The sequence below is a fragment of the Malus domestica genome, chromosome 15 (genome assembly GCF_042453785.1).
Source record: "Malus domestica chromosome 15, GDT2T_hap1".
NCBI classification, from domain to species: domain Eukaryota; kingdom Viridiplantae; phylum Streptophyta; class Magnoliopsida; order Rosales; family Rosaceae; genus Malus; species Malus domestica.
The window spans coordinates 32,487,443-32,504,558 of record NC_091675.1 but is presented as its reverse complement, the minus strand read 5'-3'; the positions used below and the strand labels follow the sequence as shown (position 1 = coordinate 32,504,558).

The 17,116-nt window shown below is 35.1% G+C and overlaps 1 protein-coding gene and 1 long non-coding RNA gene across 2 annotated transcripts; both read right to left on the bottom strand.

The window, feature by feature from the left end:
* Positions 1–2,415: 2,415 nt before the first annotated feature.
* LOC139192369 (uncharacterized) lies at positions 2,416–5,828 on the bottom strand. The gene is made up of 3 exons (XR_011576505.1): positions 5,379–5,828; positions 3,508–3,574; positions 2,416–2,646 (listed from the first exon to the last, which is right to left on the bottom strand). It is a non-coding gene; the product is annotated as an uncharacterized lncRNA (long non-coding RNA).
* Positions 5,829–6,913: 1,085 nt separating this feature from the next.
* LOC103419630 (uncharacterized) lies at positions 6,914–9,287 on the bottom strand. Its single transcript, XM_070812895.1, has 2 exons — positions 7,605–9,287; positions 6,914–6,997 (listed from the first exon to the last, which is right to left on the bottom strand). Exons 1-2 carry the CDS (start codon positions 9,285–9,287, stop codon positions 6,914–6,916), a joined length of 1,767 nt encoding a protein of 588 aa, XP_070668996.1.
* Between the last annotated feature and the right edge of the window lie 7,829 nt (positions 9,288–17,116).

Genomic DNA, 17,116 nt, shown 5'->3' with positions numbered 1-17,116 from the left:
ACACAAAGACTACCACGTCAAATCTAAACAACCACCCACAGATATATATGAGTTTCAACAGTATGCCATATGTGCTATAAAAGCCCTTTTTGACAAAGCGAGAGATCCATCACAACCAAGAAGACTTTTCTCATCATAACGAAAGAACTACCATAATAAAGAGATGGAAATTATTAGAAGGTGAACAATGGTTACTGAGTCCCATACACACTCCTAATATTAAGCGTAAATTCTCCAAAATTATAATTTCAAGTTACCCCTGCAAAACCAAAGTATCCATTGCTCTACTATCTTGGGATGAGGAACGGAATGTATTTTGCTACCTTTTAATTTGAGTGGTGCTATCCATGCACATTTTTTTTTACCTTTGACACACTTCTTTCATTTTTTTTGACTGTCGGATTGAATAAATTAAAAATAATCAAAAGAGACATAAGTTAACAAGAGTATATGAAAGATAAAAGTTGTGTATGAAATTATGAATAGCACCAGACCTGGCATTCGTGTCATGTTTTCTGTGTTCATGACATACTCGATATCTTAACAGGTCATGTCGAGTAACACCCCTTAAAGTAAACGGGTAATATGACCTGACCCGAAATCCACCTATTAATATTATTAGGTAATATGACCTGACCCGTTACTCATTAAAAAAAAAATATTTTATGTCAATAAATAATGAAAATGAACAACATAATTTGACCTCAAAAAATGGAAAACATAATACTAAATTAGTATATGTATACCACATTGTCACATAAATATTACTTCAAAACATAAAAAATAAAAACTAGAAACATTTGCCTTTCACATTTTTTTCAGACTTGTACATTAATGATTATGAATTTTATTTATTTTGAACTCTCTTAAAAATACTATTCATGACGGTTTGTATAGTTTTAAAAATTCACACGACAATGTACCCATCCTCAAAGTGTAGAGAATGAGATCACGAGCATTTGCATATATTTTTCACAATTGTAAATTAATTATTATAATTTTTAATGGATTTGGTATTCTTAAATTACTTGATATTTTTATTTTTAATATGTTTTATAATATTTTAATCTCACTCTTTAACTACAGTATACTATAAAAATAAATAAATAAATAAAATTTAAAATTTTTAAATTTATAAATAATAATATAACAATAATACATATTTAATATACAATTTATACATATAAAAGTATTTTTAGTACTTTAAAAAAATTAAAATCATCAAAATAACATTTTTCTTAACATGTCTAAAACAGTTACTCGCGTATCACCCTCGTGTAACCCTGTTAAGTACCCATTAATAACGAATTATTATATTGTGACTCGATAACGATCCGATTAATTATTATGTTGACCTGAAATCTATTATTTTAATGTCGTATACGTATTATGTAACGAATTGTGTAAAAGCTTGTCAGGTCTAAGCACAACCTCTAATTTTAGCTTCCTCTCATCGCACGGCTTATGAAGCCGCTTAATTAGCCGTATCCGATAGAACAAGTCTGCATTTTGCTTGGTTGATGTACGACAGCTTGGATGTGACCTAAGTGATCCTTTCCTTTGTCATCTGTAATCCCATTTTTTCAAACGTAGCTTTAAATACTTTATTTTTTATTTTTTATTTTTAGTTTATAATTTGCATACAGCCACACCCTTCTTTCATTGTCGCGTCCCTACTATATATAACGATATACGAACCAACCCAAATTAAAAATTAAAATTTCAAAAGAGGTTCAAGAGAGAGGCCCCATGAGCCCCCAACATCTCAATTTATTTATTTATTTTTAATAAACGATATTATTTATATTAAAAAAATGTTGGTTTAGCTTTACAATGAGTTAGTAATAATGTGATTCAAACTCGCATCGAATATAAGACATTTCACTTACAAGTAAAAAAGAATATCACTAAATTGTAGTACTAAATGACAACATCTCAGTTTATTTTAAGAAAAAATTACTATCCGGTCCCTAGTTACTAATGTTAATTGACTGAGACCTTATTAGTTTTCAAATTTTGATTGAAGTCCCTAGCATTAATGTGATAGTGAATTTACATGTTTATTACATAAATTTTTAAAATAAAAACTAGTAATTGATTTAGGGTTTTAATACTCACACCTCTATTAAACTCCTAATTAATTTTCAACTCAAACATTTCCAAAATAAATAAAAAATTAAATTAGAATAAGTTTGTACCCATAAGTTTTTTATAAAAGGATTTTCAATTTTTTAATCTTCAATGTACCCATTCTTAAATATACCAATTTGTTACATGTAAAATGTACCATTTTTTTAATATAAAATGTACAATTTTTTTTATTATATAAAATGACACACACCGACCGAGATCAAGGCATCCTGGCCGTCACGTGAGAATGACGTAGCCATGTGCACAGTGCAGAAGGGATAAAGATAAGAGTAATACGAATAAATAAAAACCGAAAGCTACTAAAGTGCACTAACAGACAGTAAGTGCTAGGAGTGAAATACAAGTGTAATTAGTCCTAATCAGAGCATAGAAAGTCTAGGTGCAGTCCAATAGGACAAGTACTAATTATACAGTACTATAAGATGTCCTACAATTATTTTAATATGTCATAACTGCCGGAATCCTCTTACGCCACCAATAGCAGTTACCTAAAACCTGAAGGGGCGCAAAACAGAAAGTGTGAGTGGGCAAAAAAAAATGTTTTACAAAACCATTTTAGTTCTCAAAGTTCTAACCCCTTGCCGTAAAACATGTATAATTTTCCTAGAAATAGAATATAAACATATGCATAAATATATATATATGTTAATATATCAATTCAAATCATGCTTCACATATTCATAATCATAAGTATGTCATGCCAAGATATAACAGAGTAAGTAATTCAGGTGAGAATAAATTCATGGAAATATAACATATTAGCTGGAACCCCTATGGAAGTCTATACGGCTGAATTCATAACTCAATAGTCAAATCTAGCCGAAGTCACTACAATGACTTATACGGCATTCTACTGCACACAAGTCAGAACCAAATGAAAAAGTCTATACGACAATATTGGGTGTAATATAATTATGCTCAATACTACTCGCTCATAATAGTTGGGCGATAAATCGCTAGTCACATACGAGTCGAAACCATAGCAAAGGTTTGTACGACAGGACTATGCACCTAAATTGGATCCAATATGAGCATATGGTGCGGGAGTTGACATTGTAATAACAGGTCTGTGCCATATCTTTGGCTAAATCATAATCACCTTAGATGCAGTTTTATGAGCTCAACGTTATTCAATCACATGCCATTAATCATTAATTCTCATCACAAAACATAACTCACCTGGTACTTACCTGAGCGTCTACATCACCACAATTATACATAAGCATCATATACTAATATTCATATACGAAATATAAATTTAGATGCATGGCATTCAAGGCATACTTTCATTTAAACACATTTTCTGGGAAAATATCAAGTATATAAATATATACTGAAAAACAAAAACCCACTCACTGATATGTCGAAGGGTCGTAGCCCCAGAGTCGTCCTTGATTGCGCTCGTCCTCGGGATAAGTCTCACCTATATGCGAATTAACTGAATAAACGTTAATTTAAAGCACCTAACCAAAACTAACTAATAACTTATCATACAATGCTCAAATGGGGTGTTTGAATATACCAACGTGATCTACACAACTCCCGAACATCCCCATATTTTTAGAATAATTTTCCAACCACCCACATGCCGCCACGTACCGCCATGCGCCGGCCAGACGCGCCGCCCACGCACGGGCACGTGCCAGGCACACTGACGGTAACAGTGACGCCGTTAGGAATATTCCGTTAAAAGTAACGAAAACCGTTAAAACTAACCAACGCCATTAGGAATATTCCGTCAAAGTTGACAGAATATTCCGTCACCCCTAACCTCAGGACTCCAGCGACCGTCGCCGGCACCGGAAACTGGGAAAATTTTTAAACCTTGATATCTCACTCGTTTTTCAACCACATTGCACAAATTATATATCAAAATGAAGCTTAGGACATGTAGAACAAACCTATACCAGTTTTAGGGCCTAAATCTCACGGGATCTCGCCGAAGAATTTCAAGAAAAACCGGCCAAGCTTGAAACTAAAGATCCCGACGTCCAAATCACTTGGTTTTTCTTCTCCGAGCTTCATAGGGATGTTTTAAAGCTTCTTACAACCTTCAAATCACTTGAAACCTTCCCATTTATGTGTGCATGAACAGTGCACCAAATCGGAGGTTAGAGTTCTCGGGGTTTTTGAGGTTTTCAAGTCCTAAAAATGACATATATGAACTCAGGGACTTGCAAGGAGTTCGAATCTTACCTTCTTGACGTCGATCCGTGCTTGAAATTGAAGCTTGGAGTTTGTCCGTATGTTTGTACGGGTTTTTTGCAAAAATCCGAGAGGAAGGAAAGAGAGGGAAGGCACGGGAGAGAGAGGGAGAGTTTTGGGTGTGTGTGTGTTCCACGTGGGTCACCAACCAACCAAAGAAAACATATCTAAGTCCCAAAGCACATTACACACACTACAATTTCAACGTCCAAGGATAAAACCATCATTTTACATCGTCGATAGTAATAATTCAAGACGGGCTGTGACATAAAATGTACCCAATTTTTTAATATAAAATCCATTCAAATTTTTTTAATCCATTTTTAAATTTATATGGGTACATTCTTTTTTGTTGTTTTGAGAATGTATCCATGTCAAGTTTAACCAAAGAAATGTATTAATGTTAATAAGCCTAATATCTTCTTCTTTTTTTGTGTTTTGAAGAATGTACCCATGTGTAACGCTTCGACCTGAAAATTTTGTTTTGAAAACTAATTCGGTGATAGGAAAAAATGAAACTCTTGTTTATTTTCTACCATTTATCACAATTTTTTTAATTTAATTCTTAGTTATTCACAAAATCTATAACCCAATTTTTTTTACCAAAAACATAAGGTTAATTTTTAAATTAGTCACCCAATTCCTTTTCTTAAGAAAATTTTTAACAAAAGATTAATCTCGGTTATTTTTAAGACTGCATCTAACTCCCGTTAGACTGCCTACGTACCCTTGAACGGGATCAAACCTTTCGTAGTTCACAATTCATTTTAAATTTATTTCCAAAGACATTCAAGTAACTGAAATAACCAACATTGGGTTTAATAATCGAAACATATCAATTTGATACCAAATTCATATTTAGAATATTAAAAATTTTCACAAAATGGCAGCATCGGTCCACTGGCCACGCGCCGCTGTGGGTGGCGGTTTCCGTCTAATGGAAACCTAATTTTCCGACGAACTCTAAAAATTACCAAATTTTACAGGCAAGTAGAGTTCAATGAGAGGAACAACTTTCATACCTGGGCCAAAGTCTAATTCGTTCAGGAAGTGCTCAGAATTGCCTCGAACCCGCCGAAACCCTAGAATTTGGGGTCCTGCGATTCGTCCATTTCACAACTCCGCTGCCCCCAAACTTGTTTGGCTTCAATCCAGGCCTCAAGGGGAGTTAGACAAGGGTGGTGGTTGTCGGCGATACCTGCAGAAACGTCGAAATTTTGCCGTGCACCCATGGTTCCCGTCGGGGTGTTCTTCCCCAAAACCACCACCAAATTCCTTCTAATTTTTTGTGGAAATGGAAGAGGGAAGGCTAAGGAGTGGTTTTCAGGTGGCGATTTGCCTCAATTTTCCGTGAAAGGTGTCGAATTTGCATGCCACCGTCGGGTCGGGTCGACGATTATCACAGGTTGGGGTGATTCCTTTCCCCTCGTCTCTCTCCCTTCCCCTCATTTATTTTCTCCCCCATTAGTCACTTATCTTTCCTCCCCCTTCTTGATTTGTTCCCTGCTTTCTTTTTCTCTCCCGCATCTTGCATTTTCTTTCTTTCTCACGTTGCCATCTGGCAGCTTCCAAACTTCTCTTTTCTTTTCTTTTTTTTTTTAAATTTAATTTTTTAACCTCTAATTTCTTCGTTCCAACTCTGATTCACAAACGGCTTTCGCCTGCGCGCTCGTATGATCGTCCTCTATCCAAATATACCAAGAAATATGATCAAATACGTGAGGATAAAATATGTCCTCGTATAATTACGTTAAACCAAAATCTAGAGGCATTTTTTGTCATTTCCACTTATCGATAAATTTTTTGACGTAAATTATAATAATTTTCGGTAACAAAATTATAAAATTTCTCAATTAAATTTTCATAACCATAAATCGATTTATTTTCGATTTTCTCTGCATATTCATAATTATGAATATTCTATTTCATATATTTAAATTATCAGGATATTACACCATGTTTTGGTACAATAATTTTTTTTGTTAATTTTGATGAATGTACCTATATATATGTACACACACAATATAAAAGAGAGTATAATTTATATTTTATTATTTAATCCCATAAATTATGAATTTTATTTAAAATCTCATTAATATAAACAAATACAAATTTCAATTTTTAATTTAAAAAATATAGTAACTTGCACTATTACATTAATGTTAGAAATTTCGATCAAAAACTAAAAACATACAAGGTTTCAATAAAAGAATATTGATAGTTAAGGATCGTATCCAAAGTATCTCATATATTAATCAGAAGCCCTTAAGAAATAGGAAACTTTAACGAAAAGCACCCGGTACTGTTCACTTTAACGAAAAACCACATTTTTATACTTAAAAGTCAATCATGTTACTATTCACTTTACCCTTTATTTTGTCCTTATCATTAAAACTCAAAGTTTTCAAGATTTTTTCATTAATTTTCTTTAAGAAATATCTTTCGTCCATTTCATTCTGGAAGGTCCTATCCAAAAGCAGGGAAAAGATGGTGATTTCATCTAAAGATACAAAAGTTTTGGCATATAAATTTTTTCAAATTTTCTCCAACGAGCCCACTAATGCGGGGGCTCCACCAATGACAGGCAAATAGTGTTTTGCTTTATCTTAATTTTGCAGTACCAATATCCATGATAAAATATCTATATATGACAAAACAAAAAATGTGTGAAGAAAGTAACACAATTGTTCTATATTCTTAAATGTTTATAGAATTTGACTATATGATTATTTTTCACGAATTTCAGGATTCCGTGCAAGTACGTATTAGTAGAGTTTAAGTTAGTGTAAATGATTCTATCGGTTGTAAAAAAAAGAAGTTAATAGATGCTTGTTAATTGATAGTATTTTAGATTCAAATACCCTCTGTTCAGTGGCGGATCCAGGAATCTTACCCCAAGGGGTCGCAGTGTAAAAGTTCAAATAAAAATTTAGGATGGAAAAACATATTGAAAATGAAATCATAGTACTTTCATTCATAATTCATAATGGAAACAATATTACAAACTATAATTGTCCACGACGAGGTTTCATATTTTGAAAACGAAGCATTATAGCTTCATTTTCAATACAAGCAAAAATATCTCTCTCAATATAAACAAGCAAGCTATCACTCAACCATTGATCTCCCATTTTGTTCCTAAGTGGACCCTTAACAATATTCATGACAGAAAATGCTCTCTCCACTGAAGCAGTTGCAACTGGTAAAACTAAAGACAATGTAATGAGCAAATATATATAATTGAATACTTGATGCATCCTTGTCTCCACCATTGTTTTTGCAAGATCACCAATCCCTTCCAATTGAGAGAAATCACTATTGGAACACACATAATGATTATAAATCTCAAGTTGATCTTCAAGTGCCAAACGATCTTCATCCGAAAAGTCTTGAGGATAAAATTGAGCAAGACGAAGTAACTTTGGTTTATCAAAAGCTACAAATGAATCTTTCGGACTCAAACATGCCATACAAATAAGCAACTCGGTATTTACCTCATTAAAGCGATCCTCTAACTCCGTAATTTGCTCATCAATGACATAAATAAAGAGCTCCACACGATAATGATGACGATTTGTCTTTATTGGAGCATAACGCCTTGACCTCCCTGGAAGTATAAATGCCTCTTCCATGTTAGGAACATCAATATGATGTTTTTCACAAAAAGAAGATACTTCATCAACCAATGCATCGAACCCATTATTCCTCATCCAATATAGCTTTTCCTTGCATGATTTCACTAAAGCCATTGCATTCACAATTTCTTGATCTTTCCTTTGCAATGCTTGTGACAAATCATTTGTGAGTCCCAATATGACTTTCATCAAGAAAAGGTGAAACACAAACTCAAAAGTAAGTATCACTCTCATTAACGTATTTGCTTCACCCGCACTTTCATTGGGATTATCATCAATAACCATTTGAAGCACATGAACCACGGATGAAAACATAGAAATGATGCTAATCAAGGTACCATAGTGTGAGTTCCATCGTGTGTCACCGGCACGTTTGAGACTTGTTTCTTGATTTAAGCCTCGCCCCGTTATAAGACAATCATTTTCAAAAGCTATCACAAGCTCTTCTTGAAGTTGCCCTCTAAGTGAATCACGCCGCTTACAAGATGCTCCAACATGATTAACCACATTATTAGCCGTTGCAAAAAAAGAGGCAATGTCTATATTATTCTTTGCTACGGCAACAAGAGCTAGTTGAAGTTGATGAGCAAAGCAATGAACATAATATGCACAAGGTTGTTCTCTCAATATTTTTGTTTTAAGGCCATTCAACTCACCTCTCATATTGCTAGCACCATCATAACCTTGTCCTCGTAGCTTGGAAATGCTCAAACCGTAGCGAGAAAACAATGTGTCAATAGCATCCTTTAGTGAACTTGAAGTAGTGTCGGTAACATGTTGGATACCCACAAATCTTTCAATTACATGCCCGTTGTCATCCACATAACGCAACACCATAGCCATTTGCTCGTTCACAGACACATCACGTGCTTCATCCACCAATATTGAAAAGAATTTATCTTTTAGATCATCCATGATAGCATCAAGTGTTTCAAGGGCACATGAATTCACAATTTCTTTTTGAATGGAAGGAGCTAGTAATTTGAGATTCCCCGGAGCATTTTCCATCACAACTTCTCTAACTTTATCATTATTATCTGCAAGGAATTGCAATAACTCCAAGTAATTTCCCCTATTGCTTGAAGTGGCACTTTCATCATAGCCACGAAAAGGAAGACCTTGTCGCAATAAAAACTTAGTGCACTTGATTGAAGCAATCAAGCATGTGCGGTAAGCCTTACGAGTTTGGTCAGAGTGTTTGCTCACTGCCGTTTCAATATGTGTAGCTTGATTCATCAAATTTGTAGCAGCTTCTCTAGCCTTATTATGAACACTCCCAACCGGTCCAACATGCATCTTAAATCTTTCTCTCCCTTTCTTCCAATTCTTAAATTCATCTCCAGTGAAAGCTTCACTACCCACTTGTTCAAAATTGGTTTTAAAGAGATAGCAATAGAGACAAAATGCCGCATCTTTAGATACACTATACTCCAACCAATCAAACTCATCAAACCATTAGGGAATGAAGCGTCGATTAATTCCCGACATATTAGTTATTGGGAAATTATGACCTCTAGGTTGACAAGGTCCTTTTTGTAGATATAATCTTCGGACCTCATCTCTCATATTAGCGTCATAATCTATTATTCGAGTTCTTAATCCAGGATCCGCTTGAAGATTACCCAAAACATCATCTAACTGACTTTGTCTTGAACTTGGAGTTCTTGAACTACCAACAGTATTTGAACTATCAACATTATTCGAACTACCCGAACCCGATGATGACTTTCTCTTAAAAAACCGTTCCATAATAATGCTTGCTACATATACAAAATATTCAAAATAAATACTCACAATATAAACAAACCATAAACATAATCAAAATAAATATGAATTGGATTTTCAATTAAATTAAATATCTCATCTTGCATTCTAATTTCTACATATACAAAATAATGAAAATAAAAACTCACAATATAAACAAACCATCAATATAATCAAAATAAATATTAATTGAATTTCAATTAAATTAAATATATTCTACATATACAAAATATTCAAAATAAATACTCACACAATATAAACAAACCATAAACATAATCAAAATAAATATGAATTGGATTTCAATTAAATTAAATATCTCATCTTGCATTCTACATCTACAAAATAATGAAAATAAAAAATCACAATATAAACAAACCATCAATAAAACCAAACCAATAAAAACTCACAATATAAACAAATCATCAATATAAACAAACCATCAATAAAAACTCACAAAATAAATATGAATTGAATTTCAATTAATTAAATATATTCTACATATACAAAATATTCAAAATAAATACTCACATCACAATATAAAAACCAAGGGAGGAGATGGAGTTGGAGCCGCCAGCAGAGGAGCAGCAAGGGAGGAGATGGAGTTCACGTTGAGGGTTTGGGGGCAGCAGCAACAAGGGAGGAGAGGAGTTGAGGATTTGGAGGTATTGAGTTAGGGTTGAAGGATGAAAAATTGGGGCTTTTAATTGTATAGGGGTCGGGTAGGAAAGGCTGGGATGGGGGGGACACGGTGGGAATTAATTTTTTTGTTTTTTTTTTCGGCCTGGCCCAAAACGACGTCGTTTTGACCAGGTCATTTAAAAAAATTTCCTGGGCCAAAACGACGCCGTTTTGCCCGTATGTTTTGAAAAAAAAGAAGCGCGCAGCTTCTTCTTCCTCTTCCTGCAGTGCTGAGCTTCGTTCAGGATTTTTGTCGAACACTTGGCGTGCGACTCCGACCCCGACGACCCTGACGACCCCAGCTCCAAGAGGTCGCGTATGGGAGCTTCAAGGTTGTTTCCATGGTTTCCAAGGGGTCGTGCGACCCCGACGACCCCACTGTGGATCCGCCCCTGCCTCTGTTACATGTAAGCCTCTTTGTACCCGAAGGCTTCAAACAGAATTCAACTCATGTTGAGAGATTACAATTTCGTACTTGTAAGGATTCGAAAAGGATAAATTAAATATGGTTATCCAACCAACATTATATCCCTCTCCTTGAAAACCTAAAACTTTGAATAACCTTAGTCTCCGCCTCTTGCTTTGGCTTGAGATCGGCGGCAGTCCCACTGTGCCTTCCCTCTAGTCCTCCTCTCCCCAGAGTCTTCTACTCTCTCTCCCAAAGACCGCACCACACCACCTCTCCCCCTACCCCCCCTCCATTCCTCAGTACATTTGTACTCTTTTTCCTCCATTCCCTTTCCTTTACCCAGTGTCTCCCACCCCTCCTCACTTCTCCCTTCTTTTATTTCCTACCCACTGTTCTAAAAATCCTCGCCTAGGCACTAGGCGGCTGATCACCACTCCGATTAATGCCTAGGCGTTTGAAAATTAAGAAATAGTGCCTAAATCTATTGAGGAGCCAGCCTAGACCACCTAGGTACCCGCCTAGCCCACCCAGACTGGCCTAGGTTGCACCTCATTTAAACAGAAAATAAATAACTTTCATTTTGAATTTTATTTTTTTCAATAAATTGTAAGAGACTTGTTGAATACTTAAATGAACACGCATTATAAGCTTGTTCCCCATGTTTTCATTATGTTCCAATACTTAATAATATATATGTCATTCTATTTTGTAGTTTATAAGGAAATTATATATATTTTAAGTATAAACAGACACTTATTTACATGAAATATAATAGATTTACTTAAATCCGCCTAGTCGGCCTAGGCACTAAGCCCTAGCACGCCTCCCGACTAGCGCCTAGCGTCTTTTAGAACCTTATTTCTACTTGATTTTCTTTCCCATTTTCCCCTTCAATGCCTGATTTTGCTCCATCTTTCAATTGATGGTAGTGTGCCCCATCTTTCCAAAGATGGTGGTCTGCCCCATCTGTCCTCAGATGGAGATTTGGAAACTCAATTTCCCCACTTTTGGTTATCCTCCAAGTTCTCCCTATTTCTTGAAATTGTGTACCAGATTTCCATTAGCTCCAAATGAACTTCAATTCTATAACCCATACTACAGATTCAGTCCTCAAGACTCTTCTTTGGGGTCAATTTGCCCGCTTTCGATTGAGAAGTCTGACTGAGCTCCTGTGTTCGCTCCCCACCTAAGAGTGAATCGTCACTCATTCAATTGAAGGTGTGCAAAACCAAGCACTTGTGTTCAGTGTAGAGCTTTGCCCCACCTCATTGTTTAGTTCTGAATTCATGTCTTGCTTCTCTGGCTTTGGAACTTTGTTCTTGCTGGTCACTGGGCGGTGGTTATAGCAGTGAGGTTTGGCTTCTCCTTTCGATTTGCAGGTTTATTGGTGATAATTTTCAGTTTTGTTTTGGGTTTTATGATGTTGTTTTGTGGTTTAGCATGGTTATTTATTTAGGGCTTGTGAAGGTTTGTGCATGGTCCGAAATAGGGGTGAATAATTGTTATTTTGTGATGCGAATCTTGGGGTGTGGATTATCGACTATTTTTTGTTTTCGAGCAATTGCGGCGGGTGATTCATCACCTAGGCTTTTAGGGTTTTCTTTATTAGCTACATTTGGGCCTCTAAAGTTTGAGCCCTTGTGGAGAATCTGTTTTTGAGTTTAAACTGTTTCATATTTATTACCTTTATGTAGTATTTGTAATTGGCTACAGAGAAAAACTTTTACTCATGCTTTGTTTGCATAAGTGGCATCTTGTTTCTATATGCTGATCCCTGATGTAATCTGTCAATTTGGACTTTATTTTATGAAATTTCTTTACCTTCTGACCAAAAAAAAAATAAAGATAAATTAAACAATAAACTAATTTATCATGATTTCTAACAATTTAAGCTGCTACTCTAACGAATACCAACTCTTTAAACCCAATTACAGGCTCTAGGTTTTTGAATTTGTTGCTTCCCACAAATTTTTATTTTAACTGCGAACTTGACCTTTCACTTTTGAGTTTTTCATATTTTTTTTACGTTAAAGAAAATCCAACTATAAAACCCTAAATTATAAACCCTACTCCGTAAACCCCGTTTAGAAATAAAAATGGTTCGATGAAGTTAGGCACTTGTTGCAATATATCATATATGCAGAGTCGCAGACGGCAGTGAGTCCAACCTGATATATAGTCGCAGACGGCTGTGAGTCCAACCTGATATATAGTCGCAGACGGCAGTAAGTCCAACCTGCACTTTTATTCTGAATGGCACCCGCATTGCAGTCTTTTCTGACTAATTGGGAATCAAACCACGCACACAAGTGCACCAGCTGTCTGAACTTTTTGAGAATCAGTTTCTTCGGATCAAGCAATCACTGACCAAGACCAATAAAAAAGCAAAGCTCAAGCAATCACTGATGTTTTTCGTGTAGACTACTTATATATTATGCTTATAATCTCTTCGGACCTCCATATCTCTCGACCCTTATCACTGTCAGTAGCGAGCTTTAGGTACGTAGATAATTTGTGATTAAAATACTACTGGCAAACCGTTTTTCTTATAGATATATAAATAAATCCTACCAAAGTTTCATATTGTTCACTTGATGCAGAAGAAACACTAACAAACCCTTTTCTTCTACCATGGCTAGCGGCACTCCTAGGTAGATATATTACTCAAAATTATATTCCTGTTGGACCATATACTACACGTACATCGGCTACATGTTTTTCATTGACAATGAGCCTTCATATTTCTTTGAATCCCAAGTGTCAGCCCTTTCCCACATCTTGGCTATTTTAGATCCATAAAATTTAAATGGATCAAAGGATAGGTTAGTTCTCATATTGTGGATTGGTTTTGTAGTGGAACTTCAACATTTTCATAGTATAGGAAGGTTGTCACATGTGTGAAGTTCAACAGCCATAGGGTTTATTTGGATGTGCTTTTAAAATGACTAAAAGTGTTTTTAGAGAAAATGTTTTTTTGTTCCAAAAGCACTTAAAGTGCTTTCTGCAAAAACACCAATTATGTGCTTCTTCCAGGAAGCACTTTAAGTGTTTTTCCAGAATATACTTGCATTTTTACTAAGAATTAGTTCCAAAAATATTTTCAACAAAAGCGTTTTTCAGTCATTTTAAAAGTACATCCAAACGAGCTTATATACACTCCACATCACCCCATTTGTATTGTCCACGTATTAGGCTCGAAAATTCACCAAATGTGAGGGGGCGTGTTGAGGATGGTTGAGGATGAAACTCAGATTGATGGGATGAGAGACCTTGTAATAGCTTATAAGTAAGTTGGGTTACTTCTCATATTGTCAGTTTGTTTTACGGTAGAACCTCAACTTTTTTCAGCAATTTTGATATTTCTGATTGAAGGTTGTTCCAGCGAAGCTCGATCCTCCTGGTAAAAGAATGTTAACAGGTCATGCAAGAAATTATCATGCCTAATACCTAGATTTGGCAAATGATATCTTATTGTGTGCTTTATAGGTGACCCGATAACGATCTAACTTGTTACCAGCCCTATTACTGAACACTACCAATTTTTTTAACCTAAATTTTTAACAAAAACATAAAATAAAACTTAACGACTAAAATTCGAAGTATCCTATTACTCCATGAAACCATAAAATATTTTCTCCTCCAAAATCATATATTTCAATTTTCTATGAAAAAACGCTCGTTCTTCTTCCTTTTCTGTGTCAGTCACTCTCGTGGGTTTTGTCCTGAACCGCGATGTCTCATTCAACTTTCCGAATCCATCAAGCATACCGTCGCTATACGACGTTGCATGTCTATCCACGCCACCCATTTTGAAAATTAGCCGTTGAAATATTTGGCCTTCTGTCTTGTTCTTTTTGGCACTGCCCACGGGTTAACTAGTCTGGTTTACAGCTATTGTTGAATTTCCAAGTTCGTGTGATAGTGCGAATACACTTTTACTCGAGGAAAATCGGTTTTTCTTGCTTTTCTTTGGTACGATGAAAAGATTTAACTGCGAATTCCTATATATATTTTTATACTTCATAAATCCCGACTATACAACAGTTGGTAAATTTTATCCTTCCAAACTTTAGACAGTCGCATAAATTCTTGTGGATTAATTTTCTTGCTAATTAATGACTATATTAACTGGATGGAGTCATCGTCGGTCGTCAACCCATGCAAGCCCACACTCTCTCATCGACACACACACACATTAAGGATGTGTAAAAAGTAAAAAAATGTGTGTGAATAGCACACCTTTAAAGAAAAAAAGGTGTAGCGAGATTCTTAGTCTTCTAAAGTTCTATACAACTAAACATTTGGCTTAAAAAATATAAAACTACTATTGGTTATAGGGATAGAGTAAATTGTAGCAATGGTTCCTTAATTTTAACTCAATTGGAGAAATGGTCCCTAAACTAAAAATCAATTATCATTGATCCCTCAACTCATCAAAATGTGCAGCTATGGTCCCTAAACTAAAAATTCATTACTATTGATCCCTCAACTTTAATCCAACTGGAGAAATTGTCTCTCAACTTTAACCCAATTGAATCAATGGTCTCTCAACTTTAACTCAATTGTAGCAATTGTCCTTCCAACATAACTCATTTTGACAAAATTTTGATGAAGCTAACGAAAAAGACCATAGCTATATATTTTGATGAGTTGAGGGACCCAATTGTAGCAGTGGTCATTCCAACATAATTTATTTTGACAAAATTCTAACGAAGTTGATGAAAATAACCATAGCTATACATTTTGATGAGTTGAGGGACCAATGGTAATGGATTTTTTGTTGAGGGATCATTGCTCCAATTTGATTAAAGTTGAGGGACTATTGCTACAATTTACTCATAGGGATAAAATAGAATCATATACGTGGATTGATAATGGCCTATTAGCTTTAAAGATGATGATTACCCCAAAACTTATAGGGAGCTATGGTTCTAGAGCATATCGTTGGAATTAGGATGCTCAATATATATATAGAGGTGTGCTATCCACACACTCTATTTTACTTCTCACACACTCCTTGATAAATTCTATCATTTGATCTTCTTTAATTCATCCGATCCGAGGGCCGAAACTTAAAAAGGTGTGTGAGAAGTAAAATGGGATGTGTGGATATCACACCCCTATATATACCCCAATGACAGCATCAAGTCCTTGATTTTTCATCACAAAGAAAAACACCTCCCACCAGATTAGGCGAGATTATGATGCCCAATACCCCAATGACCTATCTCATTCACCAACTTCGTTATCGAAGCCCATTTTTAATTGGATTATGTAACTTTATATACACATATACTGTATATTTTTTTATTAAAGGATTAGGTTTATAATAGTTCTTTGTTAATAGTTGTGTGCCAGGCATGCATTTGAAAATAACCGTTGTATCCAGAGACCCCTCACTCGTCCCCCTTTATTAGATTTTACGAAAAATACGAAGAAAAATAAAAAACAAAACATACAAGGCAACTAAGCAATATCCGCAGAGGAAAACAATTAACGAAAACAATTTGTAGGCCAAACAAGGTAGATCTCAGCCATGTTCAAAAGCCGCAGACCCTGGGACTGACCATTTGTAATAAGCATATGTTACAGCTCCATAAGAAGTTAGCTTATCAACTTGTTTACTTGCTCAAACTTTATGTGTACAAATGGAACTCATTTGACTAATTGCGTGTAAAATTGTTGTAAATCAAGTATGTATATGTTTTCAAGCATATAAATCAATTAATATTATTCATTGACTATTTGCGCATCATTATAATTTTTTTTGGGTGAAACTATCTCGATCCATCATTAGGGAAAGTTGTGAAAGATGTGGAGGCCATGTCATGGGTGAGATATGCATATTGGGGTCCATTTGGTGGTTATCTTCCTATTATATAGTTTCATATTTAGTAGAAGCTTGGATGATATACTCCTTCTCATGCATGTCTACGTCAAATGCGTTTGGAAGCAATGAAGGGCTTCCTCTCTTTGCCACAAATTTGGAGGCGTTGTAAATATTGTGCAAGTGATAGATGGGGAAGTTTCAGAATTTCTTTTTAGCCTGTATAATGCCAATCAGCTCCCACCTGTAACAACAATTTGTTCCATCCAAAAGACTAGGCTAATATTCAATCAAAAGCATGAAAGATTCCCACCTCTTGAGTATTTCCTAAGGTCATTTCCAACCGAAATGACTAAATATAGTCTCATCTAGAATTATAGTCCTAAAAAAATTATTTTTAAATGAACAGTATTAGGATATACTTATATACCATCTTCAACCGAATAG

Coding starts and splice junctions, on each gene's coding strand:
- LOC103419630 (XM_070812895.1), bottom strand. CDS start 9,287: ATGCATGTTGGACCGGTTGGGAGTGTTCATAATAAGGCTAGAGAAGCT. Junction 6,998..7,604: donor TGGAGACAAGGATGCATCAA/GTATTCAATTAT, acceptor TGTCATATATAG/ATATTTTATCATGGATATTG.